Source organism: Ranitomeya variabilis, chromosome 1 (genome assembly GCF_051348905.1).
Source record: "Ranitomeya variabilis isolate aRanVar5 chromosome 1, aRanVar5.hap1, whole genome shotgun sequence".
NCBI lineage: Eukaryota > Metazoa > Chordata > Amphibia > Anura > Dendrobatidae > Ranitomeya > Ranitomeya variabilis.
In genome coordinates this window covers 654,028,387-654,046,802 of record NC_135232.1, presented here as the reverse complement: position 1 = coordinate 654,046,802, position 18,416 = coordinate 654,028,387, and the positions used below count along the sequence as shown (strand labels likewise).

The following is an 18,416-nucleotide window of genomic DNA, read 5'->3' as shown; positions in this document are numbered from 1 at the left end:
TCATGAAGCTGCCAGTTGAGAACCTGTGATGCATCAATTTCTCAATCTACAGACTCTAATGTACTTGTCTTGTTGCTGAGTTGTGCATCGGGGCCTCCCACTTCTCTTCCTACTCTGGTTAGAGCGTGTTTGTGCTCTCCTCTGAAGGGAGTAGTACACACCGTTGTAGGAAATCTTCAACTTCTTAGCAATTTTTCTCATGGAATAGCCTTCATTTCTAAGAACAAGAATAGACTGTCGAGTTTCACATGAAAGTTCTTTTTTTCTGGCCGTTTTGAGAGTTAAATGGAACCAACAAATGTAATGCTCCAGATTCTCAACTAGCTCAAAGGAAGGTCAGGTTCTCTAATCAGCCAAACTGTTTTCAACTGTGCCAACATACTTGCACAAGGGTTTTCAAGGGTATTCTAACCATCCATTAGCCTTCTTACACAGTTAACAAACACAAAGTACCATAAGAACACTGGAGTGATGGTTGTTGGAAATGGGCCTCTATACACCTATGAAGATATTGCATTACAAACCAGACGTTTGCAGCTAGAATAGACATTTACCACATTAACAATTTATAGTGTATTTCTGAATCATTTAATGTTGGCTTCATTGGTAAAAACTGTGCTTTTCTTTCAAAAATAAGGACCCTAAACCTTTGAACGGTAGTGTATGTATGTAAATATATGGACGTATGGGCATATGGACGCATGTAAATATATGGACTTGTGTGCGTATATATGTGTATTTTAGGTCAATTAGGATTGCCATAATTATTAATATTTGCCAAATCCCAGAATAATGAGACAGAGAGAATGTTTTAAGGCATTTTTATTACTTACTGCAAACTCAAAAGTTTACATACATTTCATTAGTATTTGGTAACATTGCCCTGAAACTGAATGACTTGGGTCAAATGTTTGGGATAGCCTTCCACAAGCTTCTAACAATAGTTGGTCGGAATTTGGGCCCATTCCTCCTGTAAAAACTGTTGTAACTGATCCAGGTTTGTAGGTCACCTTGCTCACACTGGCCTTTTCAGCTTTGCCCATAAATTTTCAATAGGATTGAGAACAGGGCTTTGTGATGGCCACTCTAAAACATTGACTTTGTTGTCCTTAAGCCATTTTGTTACCATTTTGGTAGTTTTCTTCGGGTCATTGTCCATTTGGAAGACCCATTTCCACCCAAGCTTTAACTTCCTGACTGATGACTTGAGATGTTGCTTCATTATTGCCACATAATCTGCTTTTCTCGTGATGCCATCTATTTTGTGAAGTGCACCATTTCCTCCTGTAGCAAAACAACCCCACAACTTGATGCGGCTGCCACCCCGTGTTTCACAGTTGGGATGATGTTCTTAGGCTTCCAAGCTTCTCCCTTTTTCCTCCAAACATAACCATGATCATTACCATGATCAAAAAGTTAAATTTTAGTTTCATCAGACCACAGGACATATCTCCAAAAATTAAGGTCTTTGTTCCTGTGTGCATTGTTTCTTTTGGAGTAATGGGTTCTTCCTGGCAGAGCGGCCTTTCAGCCAATGTTAATGGAGTACTTGTTTCACTGTGGATGTTGACACAATCTTACCAGCTTCCGCCATCATCTTCACAAGGTATTTTGCTTTTGTCCTTGGGTTCATATTCCTGAGCGGTATGATGGCTGGACATTCCCATCTTGTTTGTACTAGCGTATAATTGTTTGTACAAATGAACGAGGCACCTACAGGTATCTTGAAATAGCACCCAAGGATGAGCCAAACTTGTGCAAGTCCACAATTCTCTTCCTGATATCTTGGCTGACTTCTTGAGACTTTCCCATGATGCTACACAAAGAAGCAGTGTGTTTCAGGTGTGTATTAAAATACATTCACAGGTGTGTCTCTAACTATCTCAGATGTTGCCAGAAAAAGCAAGCTTCCAAACACATGACATCATCTTATGGGCAGTCCGGAATTGTTTAAAGGCATAGTAATCTTAGTGTATGTAAACTTTTGACTTTGCAGTAAGTAATACAAATTCATTAAAACATTATCTCTCTCTCATTATTCTGGCACTTGGCAAATATTAATAATTATGGTAATCCTAATTGACCTAAAATGGGAAAGGTTTATTCTGATTTCATGTCAGATATTGGGAAAAACATGCAGATGTGTCTTTTTATATAGTGAATGTAAACTTCTGGTTTCAATTGTCTGTGTGTGTGTGTGTGTATATATACACACACACACACACACACACACACACACACACACACACACACACACACACACACACACACACACACACACACACACACACACACACACACACACACACACACACACACACACACACACACACACACACACACACACACACACACATATATATATATATATATATATATATATATACACACACACACACACACACACACACACACACACACACACACACACACACACACACACACACACACACACACACACACACACACATATATATATATATATGTATAAATAAATATATATATATATACACACACACATTGTGCATCTATCTGTGTATTCATATGCATCTGTGTGTATTTGTGAGAATAATATGTATAAATGTGCTTGTGTACGTATGTGTATATATAATGTGCGTCACTAAATGTGTGTATGTATATATTTACACATATGCCTGATTTTGCTGCTGATTTCCTTCTTTTGTTCTTTCCCTCGTTTCTCTCCCTTCTCTCTTACATTCCTTATTTCTCTCACTACCACTCGGGATTCTGTGTAGGATTAACCCCATAAGGATGAGGAATGAAGATTATGAGGCACAGAAGAAGCTCTTTGGAATATTAATCAGTTTAGAGCGTTTAATTCTGTTTGACTTTTGCAGACACATTTCTTATTAACCTTCTCTACAAAGCCAATCTTACACCGATCGGAAAGAAAAAGATAAAACCTGTTTCTCTTGTAATTAAAAAAGAAAATACAGACTAAGGTTCGCAAATCATTTCTCCAATACTAATGAAATTAAGAGAGCGGTGCGCTTTAAGAGCGGAACGTACATATCGGGAAACAGTATATTCTGCTGGTAATGTCTCTCGCCTTCGTTCCGAGCCATAAATAGAGACGCTGAGAATCTTCTTACATTTAGTTCTCTAATGTATCGATGTATTTGGGCAATGTACGACCGGTTCTGTCCAGGAAACTGTGTCACAAATCAGTGATTTGTAGAAGTGGATCAAAAATAAAAAACTATAATCCTCATAAATAGTGATGAGCGAATATACTCGTTACTCGAGATTTCCTGAGCATGCTCGGGTGACCTCCGAGTATTTTTTAGTGCTCGGAGATTTAGTTTTTATTGCCGCAGCTGAATGATTTACAGCTGCTAGCCAGTGTAAGTACATGTGGGGGTTGCCTGGTTGCTAGGGAATCCCCACATGTAATCAAGCTGGCTAACAGATGTAAATCATTCAGCTGCGGCAATAAAAACTAAATCTCCGAGCACTAACAAATACTCGGAGGTCACCCGAGCGTGCTCAGGAAATCTCGAGTAACGAGTGTATTCGCTCATCACTAGTCATAAATCAATTCAGGTTTGGCTCAGAGTCCAGATCTCAGATGGTTCCAGGTGAATTATTAATAACCCCATAAAACGGTGTTTTAAAACTGTTACTTTTCTTAGGCTATTATGGAAATTAAAGGGTTTATCCACATTTTGGAGACATTTCTCTTTAAATACTTCAATGCATATATTTGGGACAAAAATCTAAATTTGTAATTGGGGGTTTATTGTAAAATGTTGGTGTTCACCAGACTCACTGGTTTCCTACATATTGAACTTTTGCTGTCATCTATGGTGATAAATCATCTGAGCGGAGCTTAGAAAAAGACAAAAAGAAATCTATCTCTCCCTCCGAATCATCAGAACTAGCTCACTGACAGATTCTCAGTAAGCTCATTCTGCAGCCAGGAATAGACAATGCAACACAGAGGCTATCGTTGTAAAGTTTTAAAAAGACACAGTAGAAAAAAATCATTTTAAGCCCAAATACGTACATTTAAGTGAAAAAATAAAGTCTCCAATCCCTTTAGAGGGTAAAAATATTACTAATCAATTGAGACAACATGTAAGGATAAATCATTGTGCCATTCAAATGTATTCCTGTAAATAAACCTTGCAGTTTGAGATGACCTAAGGTGGTGTCAGTGGTGGCGTTCTCTCCTGACCACCGGTGGAGGACAATGGTTGACATGCCCTGTTCGTCGGGTCTGGTGAGCATCATCGCAGAGCTGCGCGCTAATTCCTGGCTGTGATGCACCCTTTTTTTATACATACATCTTCTTCTGACGATGATCCATTCCTCATTGACACATTGAGGATAATAAGTAACATGTTTACCCTCCACTGCTCGATGCACTAGGTGGTCAGGAGAAATGAAAAGGGTGCCATCACTGTATCCAATGTCAGTTGTCCAAAAATAATTTTAATATGTTTGCAGAATTATGTATTTTTATTCCTTTTGTCCATTGAATAAATAGTAATATTTTTAGCGATTAACCCCCTTTAAAGAGTTCCCTGGTGATAATCTGATCACAGGGTGTAAGGTTGACCACATAATATAATATGTCAGCTGAAATAGACGATTTTACCATTTTGGACAAAGAATCATTTGGAATGTCTGAAGATCTGTCTGGATCAATATGCAAGAATAGTTTTGTTTCCATTTTGTCAAAAAATTTTGGGCCCTGTTGTAGAAAAAAAAATATTAAAAACAACTCTTTTAATAAATTTGGCACATGCTTCTCCACTGATCTCGGATCAAGAATGGCATTAGAAATGACAGTTTTCATAAATCTTTAGTATAAATTATTACAAGTAAAACTTGTAATTAGGCAAAGGGTTGAAGGAATGTTGGTAAATAAAATAGTATAATCGTTTTTTCGACACTGGATAATAATTTTTCTTAGCCATTGTATTTATCTCAGTGGATAACCTCTACTTTTTCTCCTTTATTCGCTTTAATTTTACTGAATTTAAAGAGGACCTTTCAATTTTTTTTTATTTTTTATTATTTAAACTGTGTGTCTTTTCTAATTGCTGCTGCTCCACTGGTTCTGTAACAGTTTTTTTCTTTTTTACGCCCCTCCATTCCAAAGTAATACCATTGCTAATAATGGCGTAAATTTACCCATTAACCTACTGAGCTCCTCCGTGGGCGTGGCCATGATTTGATTGGCCAGAATCAGAGGAGATGTTTTGATTGGCCAGAATCAGAAGAGAAAAAGCACACGCCCACAAAGAGTTCAGAGATACACAACAAGTTAGGTGAAAAGAACATTTTCATCTTTATTTCACAGGGGCATAACTTTGGAAGGGAACAAAATAAAAACGGTTCCAGAATCAGTGGAGCAGTGGCAGTTTGAGGAGATACTAATTTAAAATTTTTAAAAATCCTGTGAAATTTTACATTTTACATAATTCAAATTGGAAGTTTTTACAACTCAATCTGTGGTAGAGCCTCAATGATAGAAATATCAAAATGGCAGTGGAAGGGTTTGGCCATGGTCCTTTAATTTTGTTGTTGTGAGACCTCTGCGTTGTGATCTTTGTTCTTTCCGTGTCACTGGCGCTTTTAGTTGTGATCGCCCTGTAATCTGTGTGCTATATTCCCCATCTGCCGCTGTTTAGTTACATGTCGGTTAGTTAAACATACTGTTAGTTTGGTAGAACTGTGATAGCGAGTACATACAGGGAGCTCAGATGGATAAGTACACAAGCAATTAGTTTACACTTTCCCTTCTTTCTCCCTCCCTACTCCACTTCCAACATTTACTTTCTACTTACATTATATAACAATTAGGTCCCTAAACAAAGTCGTAGTATTTGCCAAAAAAATAAATAAATGTTGGAGAGAGCGCCTCATTTGACTAAGAATTACCGGATATTTGATAAGCTTGTTTAAAAATGGAAGTATCCAAATATAATGGTAAACATCTCCTCTTCCACATGGACTGAGGGAGGATTTTCCTCGCCGGCTTACACAGCGGGTGATAATATTTGTGAATGTAATGTAACTGCTCTGAACCTTCACTGTGCAAATATTGAAATCTATTGCAAGTCAAAGAAAGGGAAAGAAATCTGGGATGATGCAGTGGTATTTGCGCTGTCCTAATTAGCTTGATTATGTTTAGTCTTATTGCTTTGTGCGGGTTTGTTTAACCCTTAATTGGCCGTAAAATGGTTATTCCTGTAGCAGAGAATCTCACCATGGTCCTCAAGACTGTGAAGATTTCAATTCCCTCTTTTAGCGCGAATGATGTGTGCCCCCATCGTAATTCCAATTTGGTCATATTATTGTATTGCTCATTGTATCCGTCATTACTTTACTCTTGAACCACCACCAACCCCCATACATATTCGACCATTTTCATCAAGCTGAACCTACTGATATCGACAGGTTCGGCTGACATTCAAATATGTATTGGGGTTGCTGGCCAACTTATTGTTGGGGGAGATGTCGATTATGTATGTCCAAATTCGGACGGTGAATCACGTTGTTCTTTTGGAGCTCAGCCGCCGTCTAGCTCCTGGAGAACATAGAGCGCTCTTGTGTCCTTTATGAAAAAGCCACCGACAGACATTCTACTGTTGTCGTCATGTGTTTAGTGAATCATTCACTATGTCGTTGATCGGTTGCATCCAAGCCAATACTGATCTTATTTGCGTGGTCTAAAGCTCCCCATGTACCAATGTCGGACGATCCCATTGATATTGACTGGTTCGGCTGACGGTCTATTGTGTATAGGAGCCTCGGAGAGATGGTTGTTGGAGGAAATATAAATCCGGCATGTCCGATTTCGGACTGGTGATCACATTGTCTCCTGGAGATAAGTTTCCGCCAGACATATCTGCCGACGGCTTTCTCATAGAGAACACGAGACTACTGTGTATGGGAAAGACATTCCAATGAACAGCTGAAGCATTGTTAGGCCGTCAGCCATCTAATGTGTATGGCCTGCTTTCGAGATGATACCGGCATTCGTCTTTTAGTATTTCAAGAAAATATGTGAGATCTAGTTGACGTCTGTGATCTTGGACCACCATGGACTTGTTTGACAGTTTTAAAGTACTGGATACTTATCTGTAGGAATTCCTCATAGGTTTGTTGATTTTAGCTTGTAGTCTGTCGTCGGGATAAGAATCCTTCCTGGTCATGTGATGGACTTATAGGTACACAGCTTATTACAGTTGTCAGAGCTGTGTCCTCTAACGAGCCGTCCATCACATGACCAGGATAGGTTTTTATTCACTGGAAGTAAAGAGTGTGAGTTCAATGAGAGCAAGTAAAGGATTGCTAATGTATGCTCAGCCAAATGTTGCTGTCCTCTGACACAAAAGAGTGAACCAGACTTTCTATTCAAATTGCCTCTTCAGAGAGGAAGAGGACTTGAACTCTATAGCGCCACCTGTTGGAAGCAGCGATCTCACAAGTTGCAATATGGAAACGAGCAAGATCAGTATCTCAATTCGCAGACACGGTGTTTCAGGCTGTTGGCCCTCGTCAGTGCAAAGTATGAGAATTGATTTGACTAGGTGAGAGGCTGTGGACTGAGGTCTAAGGGGTAACTTTTCTACTTGTGGAGAGTGACATACTGGCTGTGGCATGCTAATTTAAGAAGGCTTATTTGCCATACAATGCTCCTCTGGGAAATTTAATATGCAAATTGCCCCTTTAGAGGGGACTTGAACTCTATAGCGCCAGCAGTTAATGAGTCTTGTAGGAGAACAGTGCATAGATGAGCCCTTCTCTTCCTCTACTTGGTTGAGATCTAAATGCCAAAACACTCACCAATCAATAATTTTGACATGTTTCTATGACCTGTTAAACTAATTTGAAATGATAAGCGCACTGTAATAATGATATTGAAAGTGAATGTGTTGTGAGAAAATTACCTATTGTTTAAATCAGGTTTTGTATATTTTTTAAAAAATGGAAATATTTTTTTCCTTTGTTCATATCACGATCTTTATTTTAAAAAAATATATAGTAATCTCGCAATTTTCACACTTTCCATTGGGACTTTTCCAGACTTAACTGTTCCTAAAGAGACAGGAAGCGTTCTCAGCAGGCTCCGTATCCTCAGAGACAGGATTACATTGACAGATAAAACCTCTACTCGCAGCTGATCGCACAGGATCCATCAATCACAATAGGTGGTGTCACAGCGACCTGCCCCCTCTCCCTTCACATTGACCTTTTCACCCGCTCATTAGATGCTTTAAATAAATGATAGGGTTGGACTCTGACCATTGTGGCTAATGTACATGTGTTATTTTATGAAGCAGCATGAAATTAGCATCTACAAGAAACCCTGTGATTAGCGTGAAAATTGAAAGATATTAAAAATTGGGATATGGAAAAAAATTACATGTAACACCAAAACCTGTTTTAAACAATGTCATTTTTATGGTATCCTATTTTGTTTTTGTAATCACTCAAAAAAGAGTGTTACTGCTCAGAGATTTCTGTTAGGCATCTTGTTTGAGGCTCCATTCAATGTCACCTTTACAGGTCCAGCCTAAAAAATCCCTGTCAAAATAGTACACCATGCTGATTGTTTGTTTAGTAAAGTTTGTTTTGTAAAGTGTCAGACACCATTATAGTTAATGGGGTCCATATGGTGCCCATGTTGCCTGTTATGGAGGGTGTATGACTTTTCTGATAAAGAAAGCAACCATTGGTCCCATGAAGTGGTGGTGTGTGTATACTATGTGTTAGAGATAATGATAATAATGTGTTTGTGTATGTGCTTCTACAGTGGGGAAATTATGTATTTGATACACTGCCGATTTGTGCAAGTTTTCCCACCTACAAAGAAAGGAGGGGTCTGTAATTTTTATTGTAGGTAAACTTCACCTGTGAGAGACATAATCTAAAAATAAAAAAGCAGAAAATCACATTGTATGATTTTTACATAATTAATTTGCATTTTATTGCATGAAATAAATAGTTGATACAATAGAAAAACAGAACTTAATATTTAGTACAGAAATCTGTGTTTGCCATTACAAAGGTCAGACATTTCCTGTAGTTCTTGAACAAGTTTGCGCAGGGATTTTGGCCCACTCCTCCATACAGATCTTTTCCAGATTTTTCAGGGTTCTGGGCTGGGCAACATTGAGTTTCCCAGTCTCCCTACAAAGATTTCTATTGGGTTCAGGTCTGGAGACGGGCTAGGAGACTGGCTAGGCCACTCCAGGACCTTGAAATGCTTCTTGCGGAGACACTCCTTAGTTGACCTGGCTGTGTGTTTCGGGTTATTGTCAAGCTGGAGGTCCCAGCCACGACCCATCTTCAGAGCTTTTACTGAGGGAAGGAGGTTGTTGGCCATAATCTCACGATACATGGCCTTCAATACGGTGCAGTCGTCCTGTCCTCTTTGCAGAAAAGCACCTCCAAAGTATGATGATTCCCCCACCATGCTTCACGGTTGGGAAGGTTTTCTTGGGGTTTGTACTCTTCCTGCTTCTTCCTCCAAACACGTCAAGTGGAGTTGATACTGGTCATAGGTAAACTTCAAATGGGCCTGGACATGTGCTGGCGTGAGCAGGGGGACCTTGCATGCCCTGCAGGATTTTAATCCAGTAATATTTTAGACTGTAGTCCCAGCTCTCTACAGATCATTGTCCAGGTCCTTCTGTGTAGTTCTGGGCTGATTCCTGCCTTTCTTAGAATTATCCTTACCCCACAAGGCGAGATCTTTCATGGAGCCCAAGACCGAGGAACATTGACAGTCATCCTGTGTCTCTTCCATTTTCTCTAATTGTTCCAACAGTTGTTGCCTTCTCACCAAGCTGCTTGCCTATTGTCCTGTGTTGTTTCTTAAAGAAATAGTAACATGTCTGTGAGAGCCAGAATTCCTGCTGGTTGGTAGGTAATCAAATACTTATTTCATGCAGTATAATGCAAATTAATTACCGTATGTAAAAATCATACAATGCCTCACAGTTGAAGTGGACCTACGATAAAAATTGCAGCCCTCTCCATTCTTTGTAGGTGGGAAAACTTGCAAAATTGGCAGTGTGTCAAATATTTATTTTCCCCACTGTATGTATATACTGTGTGTATATATATATATATATATATATATATATCATATTATTATCCTTATTACCGTATATACTCGAGTATAAGCCGAGATTTTCAGCCCAAATTTTTGGGCTGAAAGTGCCCCCTCGGCTTATACTCGAGTCATGATCGGTGGTGGGGTCGGCGGGTGAGGACTGTCATATACTCACCTGCTTCCGGGGGTCCTGGCGCTCCCCCTGCACGTCACACTGTCTTCGGTGCCGCAGCCTCTTCCCCTGAGCGGTCACGTGGGACCGCTCATTAGAGAAATGAATAGGCTGCTCCACCCCCCATAGGGGCGGAGCCGCATATTCATTTCTCTAATGAAGCGGTGCCGGTGACCGCTGATAGAGAAAGAGGCTGCGGCACCGAAGACCAGCTGTCCGGGGGAAGGAGCGGGACGCCGGGAGCAGGTAAGTATCGCATAGTCACCTGTCCGCGTTCCACAAGCCGGGCGTCGCGTCATCTTCCCGGCGTCTCTCTGCACTGACTGTGCAGGTCAGAGGGCGCGATGACGCATATAGTGTGTGCGCCGCCCTCTGCCTGATCAGTCAGTGCGGAGAGACGCCGGGAAGATGGCGCCGAGGAGCTGCAAGCAAGACAGGTGAGTATGTGTTTTATTTTGTTTATTGCAGCAGCACAGATTTATGTGGAGCATCTATGGGGCAATGGTGCAGAGCACTATATGGCAGAGCTATGGGGCAATGGTGCAGAGCACTATATGGCACAGCTATGGGGCAATGGTGCAGAGCACTATATGGCACAGCTATCTATGGGGCAACGGTGCAGAGCACTATATGGCACAGCTATGGGGCAACGGTGCAGAGCACTATATGGCACAGCTATGGGGCAATGGTGCAGAGCACTATATGGCACAGCTATGGGACAATGGTGCAGAGCACTATATGGCACAGCTATGGGGCAACGGTGCAGAGCACTATATGGCACAGCTATGGGGCAATGGTGCAGAGCACTATATGGCACAGCTATGGGGCAACGGTGCAGAGCACTATATGGCACAGCTATGGGGCAACGGTGCAGAGCACTATATGGCAGAGCTATGGGGCAACGGTGCAGAGCACTATATGGCAGAGCTATGGGGCAACGGTGCAGAGCACTATATGGCAGAGCTATGGGGCAACGGTGCAGAGCACTATATGGCAGAGCTATGGGGCTACAGTGCAGAGCACTATATGGCAGAGCTATGGGGCTACAGTGCAGAGCACTATATGGCAGAGCTATGGGGCTACAGTGCAGAGCACTATATGGCAGAGCTATGGGGCAACAGTGCAGAGCACTATATGGCAGAGCTATGGGGCTACAGTGCAGAGCACTATATGGCAGAGCTATGGGGCAACAGTGCAGAGCACTATATGGCACAGCTATGGGGCAATGGTGCAGAGCACTATATGGCAGAGCTATGGGGCAATGGTGCAGAGCACTATATGGCACAGCTATGGGGCAACGGTGCAGAGCACTATATGGCACAGCTATGGGGCAATGGTGCAGAGCACTATATGGCAGAGCTATGGGGCAATGGTGCAGAGCACTATATGGCACAGCTATGGGGCAATGGTGCAGAGCACTATATGGCACAGCTATGGGGCAATGGTGCAGAGCACTATATATATGGCACAGCTATGGGGCAACGGTGCAGAGCATTATATATATGGCACAGCTATCTATGGGGCAACGGTGCAGAGCATTGTATATATGGCACAGCTTTATGTGGAGTATCTATGGGGCCATAATGAACGGTGCAAAGCATTATATGTGGCACAGCTTTATGTGGAGCATCTATGGGGCCATAATCAATGGTATGGAGTATCTATTTCTAATTTTGAAATTCACCGGTACCTGCTGCATTTTCCACCCTAGGCTTATACTCGAGTCAATAAGTTTTCCCAGTTTTTTGTGGCAAAATTAGGGGGGTCGGCTTATACTCGGGTCGGCTTATACTCGAGTATATACGGTATATTATATCCTTATATATTTTATATATTCTGTTTTTTAATAAGAGGTTCATAATCTGTACTTTTTTCCTTCCAGCACTAGTGAGAGAAGTGTACAGTGCACAGCGTGAAAGAGATGAAGCGATTATGGCGCGGCTTAGACTGGCTAACGAGGAGAGGGATGAAGCTCTTCTTCGTGTCCAGCAGCTCCAGCAGTACATCAGAGAGTAAGAGCGGTGGTTGAATGATTTTGGTTATTTGTGGAGGTGGAAGCCATATCTTCTTTCATTCTTCTATCAGTAAGGAGGAGAAGACTTTGTCAAAATCTCTCATTTCTCTTCTCTAAATCCTAGTTGCAGATTCCATCAAATTTGATCCCATAAAATAGCGCCGCATGCGAACAGTCAGAGCGTTTAACACCTTGGCACAACCTAACAGCCCCCATTGTACGCCTATGGGCTGCCAATGGTGTCCATTATCTGATGAATCCGCTCCGATGTCCTAGTTTCCATTTATAATAGAAACCGCAGTGCACATGTGAAAGAGCCAAGCAGGTCAGACAGAAAAGTCCTTGTAAATCGGCAAATCAGTTCATCAGCTGGAAAAGTGATCGCCACTAAAAGTGAAGTCTGTAGTTGGAGACCAAGTCAGCAGCGACCAGAAGGAAAGGCTCCGATTCGTGATTTCATGGGTCAGAAGCATTATTGGGCAATCAAAGGACGTGGCAAAACGGCAAAGTTCTGCTACAGCAGAGAACATAAGACACCTGAGTTGCCAACTTGATTTTTTATGTTTCTAGACTTTAAAAAAAAAAAAAAAAAAAAAAACAATCATAGACAACATTTTTTCCGGACTGATTTTTAAATAATAATTATGATTCTAAGTAGCCCATATTTCCGATATGAAGACATTAACTGCATTCACTGTGACATGTAAAATAATAGTGTCTGCACCCTCTAAAAAAAGCACAATTTTTTTTATGGACAGTGTGAAAAAAGGGGTCCTGTTGTTTTGGGCTATCTGGGAATTTCTGAAGGTTTGGCATCAGCAATGACCATACCTACAGATACAAGTAGGGAGTGATGGGATTTGATTGACAGCTCCCACCTTTGCAGCCAGGCCATTACACCCTGTATGAGCCTGTGTACAAGGGATTGCTGTCCATCACTGTGTTTGGGTGGAGGAAGCATTCATAAAGAGTTTTTCATATAACTATGTAAAACTATACGTTGTCATTTTTACTTATTCTTCCTCTAGCATTTCATTCCTTTGGAATAGACAACATGGGAATCCTCACTGCCCTTCTCAAAAATAAATGTAAAGGAGTACAAGAAAAAAAAAAAACTTGCTGCAAGAGAACTGCAGATGAGGAAAAGCTTTTTTTCTCTAGCAAGGTAACAGCCCAAAATGTAAAGTCCCAGGCTACATATCGACCTCTTAGTGACCAGGCCAAATGTTTCAAATCTGACTTGCGGCAATAACTGTGGAAAGTTTCAGCATATCACAGTGATGCTGAGGTTGTTTTTTTTGTGACACATTAAATTTACCACTAACATAAAGTATAAAGTGAGTTTTGAGCTTTTTTTTATATAAAATATCAGAAATTTGATAGACCTTTCCAAAAATTATCAACTTTCAAACTTTGGATGTTAATTCGGCTAATCCGTATGGCCATACCACACAAAACAGTTACTCAATAACAGTTCCCTCATGTCTGCTTTACGTCAGCAACATCTGTAAATTTTTTTAATTTTTTTTAAGAATGTTAGAAAGTTAAAAAATTGTAGCAGCAATTTTTATTTTCAAGTAAATTTACAAAACTTATTTTCTTAAGGACATATTCAGTCTTGAAGTGACATTGGGGGAATAAATATATTGGAGAATCTCCAAAAGTGATATCATTTTAATAACGGCACCTCTCAATATATTCAAAACTGCTGACAGGTAGTTTAACCCTTCAGGTGCATTTCAGGAATGAATGCAAAGTGTTTTTTTGTCCCTTTTCATAGTATATAGGTCCCCGGATGCAGTTTGCTATAAAAAACCAAACATACTACACTTTATTCACTGCCCCTGGGACCATCGGTGAGTCTCTGCTGCTGCTCCTGATGTCTGGCATCGGCTGCAGCACTGACGTCACTTCAGCAGCCAATCGGTGAGCTCTGCAGCTCTGGGCGGGGCATTTCGTTTGCACTGATTGGCTGCGCACTGTCAGCGTGACATCAGCGCTGTGCCCAATGGAAGATATCGGGAGCGGCAGAAACTCACTAATGGATCTGGTTACGGAGATTAAAGCACGGTTTTGGGGGGTTTTATTTTAGACCAAACTACACCCGGAGACCAATATTTCCTGAAAAAGGACAATCCCTTTAAGAACTGTATTTATGATATTGATGTACCTTTTAATTTCTAAACTTGAAATATTTACTATGGGGAAAACCCCCTTAATGTTCTTACCCATAAAGGTCCGAGTGGTTAATTCCTTTTTTACATGCATTTGATGTGAATGTGAGATTTACTTTCTCCTTTTAATGACTTGCTTTTCTTGTTTTGGCATCAGGATACCCGGAGCTTTGTTCATACATGTAGGTCTATAAAAGCACATGGAAATATTGACATGGACCTACAGACGTGCCCCAGACAGACTAAGAAATACACACATTTAGCAGCTCTGACACTGTCAGATAAACATTCATATACCGGCCATGAAAGATTGACAGCGCAGGAGCCCGAGAAGATCACACACAAACAAATAAGATGACGGCGGGCGTGCAGCAGCATGGCGGGGTGTCCATATGTTTGTCATTGCATCCCGTTATCAGACTGTAGGAGACACCCACCACACAAACTTCTGCTGTCCGTGATAAAACATGTAGGTCACAATCACATTTTGCTACATAATCACATTTCCACATTGCTGGATCCAAAACAAAAATAAAATCTGGTAGTCAAAATACACTAAAACTGCTATGTGTCAGTTTGGCATAATTTTTTCACAATTTCTGAATTTTAAAGAGGAACCATCATTTTATTTATTTATTTTCATAAATCAATAGTACACATGATAATAAGAAGTTTTGTAATATACCGGTATCTTATGATGGAAATCTGCTTCTTTCTCCTGCTGTACTGATCTTTTTTTTCTCAAAATTCTGAATTCATGGGAACAACCTGTCTTCATTATATATAGATTTTCCCATTACTGAGATAGAAGATGATGGTTGGTGCTCGGGTGACTGCAAATATGCGATTTATATATTTCCAGTCACATTCCGACTAGACCTGTCCGTCCTCACTTAATTCACTTGCATTAAGTGAGGCTGTGCACGTCTAGTCGACACGTGACCGAATGTATACATATTGCATACTTGCTATACCGGAGTCAGCCCTGACAGCAAACACTATGCACGCTGCGAGGATTCACAAGTCTGCAGTTGCACAGAGTAACTGCGGACTGGAGCCTCAAGTCTGGACAAACCCTTTAATACAAGCAAATGGGATTGTAGGAAAATTGCAAAAAATCCAACTGGTTCCAATCTTTTGCTACTTGGTTGCCGCAGTACCTTGCCGGTTGCAATTCCACCCCATTCACTTGCATTATGCTGCAAAGTAACCCTGGCATAGAGGAATCTTTGGCCACTAGACCCATGTCAAGGCTAAAGTCGCTGCATAGCCACAGCCTAAGTATAAAAATCTCATTGGATAACATTAAGAGTCTAAGTTTTAGGCTTTAAATAACAAAAAAAAATAACAATACATTTATGAAAGGTGGTCATATAATGTGTAAAAACCTTTTAGTTACAATCTCTTGAAATAATTAAGTAAGGTTGTTTCCAATCCTGCCTTCTTTCAAAAACAGCGCCCCACCTATCTACAGGTCATGCACGGTATTGCAGCGTAGCTTGATTCCTTTTATCAGAGCTGAGCTGTAATACCGGACTCAACCTGTAGACAGGAGAAAGAAGGCAGCCATGTTTCTCTAATCCTCAGCAGCTTCTTTAAGACTCTGTCTTGAGGCATACACCAAGTTTACAAACTTTATCGTAAACCGGATGAAGTTTTATAAGTCACGTGACTTGGGACAGAATGACGTGGGTAATATTTCTGGGGATCAGAGCTGCGCTTTATATAAATCGCACACACCCCCACCTCCCCCATTCTTCTTTATGGCAGGAATAAAAAAAATAAAGTGAAGAAGTGAGAACCCTAATTAAAAGCGAAACGATCAATAAAAACATGTGAAGAGCCTGCTTTACTAAACCGCCTCGGCACATATGAAGAACTGATCCCTGTAGCCATATATTGCGGTAAACATTAATAAGTTAACAGGCTGCAGCCGAGGAGAGATGAGCTCGGCGTTATTGAAAGATACAGCAGAACAGCTGGCGCCGTAATGCGTCGTGAGTGCAGGGCGTCCCCTGAAGACACTCGCAGCGAAATTACTTCAACTCCCAAAGATTTGGAAAGAGAATTCATTTTGCTTCGGAATTGAGGAGCTAGTCTTTGGCCACTTAGCGCTTTCCCTCGCTCTGCTCTTGTGTTTTTCTCCTTCCAACGTCTCACTGTCTGTTTCTCTCTTGTCTCTTGTCTAGGATGGAAGATATTAACCCTAAAGAAAGTGACATGGTAAGCGCTCTCCCAGTGAGACCTCCCACTGCTTTTTTTTCAGCTTCGGGATTAACCCCTAGAGTAGGCAGAATAACTGGCGGATTATGCTCTTCCATAGAAGACATGCACCCAAGATACCGCTACAGTTCTCGTTAAACTTGTTTGGGGGACTGTTATTGTTGGTATATCATGATTTTTGGAGTACTATGAAATTCTAGTTCCTATTAATTATTTTACTCGCTTATATAGCGCCATTATATTCCGCAGCGCTTTACATATGTCATCATCACTGTCCCCATTGGGGCTCACAATGTAAATTCCCTATCAGTATGTCTTTGGAGTGTGGGAGGAAACTGAAGAACCCGGAGGAAACCCACAAAAACACGGGACGAACATAGTGTCTCCTTGCAGTTGTTGTCCTTGATAGGATTTGTTATCCAGGACCGCAGCGCTGCAAAGCAATAGTGCTAACCACTGAGCCACCATGCTGCCCTTGTGCAATTAGTCTGACACATATTGATGGACATCACTGTGAATCAAGAATCAAGTGAATGATATAACTTTGTGTACGTGTCTAACCCTAATCATGCAAATAGGAAGAAGGCAGGAACTCTAGCGTTAGCTATTGGATGTAGCAATCCTAAAAAGTCAATATCAACCTTTTAATGATGATGAGCCTTGCTATATGACCTAGGATAAGAAGCCAATCCAGACATTGCATTCGCAGAAACGTGTTTCTGGGTGTTTGCCCCTCATCAGTTCAAAGCAGAAAAGAACTGGTTTGGCTGGTTGTGCTGACTCTGACAGGGTAAAATTTTGCATTGTGAAGATCGCCAGGTTGGCATTAGGAGTTTTGTTAGTCATGCAATGCTCCCCTGGGAATATAGGTGGCTTAGAGTTCTAGTCCTCTTCCTCCTCTTTGAAGAGCATATTTTAATATTTAAATTCCCAGAGCAGCAGCATTGCATGGTCTATAAGTCTACTTATAATGTCTGTGCGCTTACTACAAGAAGAAATTTTATCCCTTTGTCCCTAATCAGCCATCTAAGACTGTGAGGCCACATGTACCATTTAATGGGGGTATCTGACTTTCTTACCACCCACCAATCCTGAAAGGCTGATGTTGAGTGGAAAAAGCATCAGGCGGTTGATTTTCCAATGCCTGCATTTGACTGTACACAAAAGATTGCTGTTAGCTGAACATTTGTCTGATTTCAAATGGGAAAGAAGTGAAAGCCTCTGCCAAATTCCTGTGGCAGCGGCTTATCTCCCCTGAAAATAACAATATCAGCCATAGAATTTCCAACTGCCCAATACTATTAAATTTATGGAGTCCAACATGGCCAGTTCTGCCAAGATTGGTGGGTTTAGCCAACTTTCAGCTAGTGTGTATGGGGTCTTCACCTTGGTTTTCTGGGGTGATAAGATGGCAGAGGTATCTATCAGTGGTTTCTTCCTCTCCTTATTGTATGGGTTGTAGCTTGGAGTGACTTTCAGTCAAAAGAGGACTGACAGTTATAAAGTCTACAGCCAAACCTTGCGAACCATCTAATGTGCGGGTGCTTCATGACCCTCCTCTGACAGTAGATGTCAGGGAGATTAGGACCTTGCAGTTGGATTTCAGCAACCCTGGTGTTTTTCCTGAAGTGTATTCTCAGTTGTTTTTTGAAGTGTTTTTTTTTTTTGGGAGTAGATTAAATAGTGGTGTCACGACCGACACGGGTAAGTCCAGCGGATGACACAACAAACACCAAC

At 41.1% G+C, this 18,416-nt stretch overlaps 1 protein-coding gene across 6 annotated transcripts in view; it reads left to right on the top strand.

Moving 5' to 3' along the window:
* Positions 1 to 18,416, top strand: part of MIPOL1 (mirror-image polydactyly 1) — a 509,264-nt gene that overhangs the window by 246,419 nt on the left and 244,429 nt on the right. For all 6 annotated transcript variants that reach the window (XM_077262637.1, XM_077262612.1, XM_077262644.1 and 3 more), the window contains 2 exons: positions 12,151 to 12,280; positions 16,646 to 16,679. In XM_077262637.1, coding sequence (XP_077118752.1) covers positions 12,151 to 12,280; positions 16,646 to 16,679 — 164 coding nt within the window. The remainder of the gene's footprint in view (positions 1 to 12,150; positions 12,281 to 16,645; positions 16,680 to 18,416) is intronic.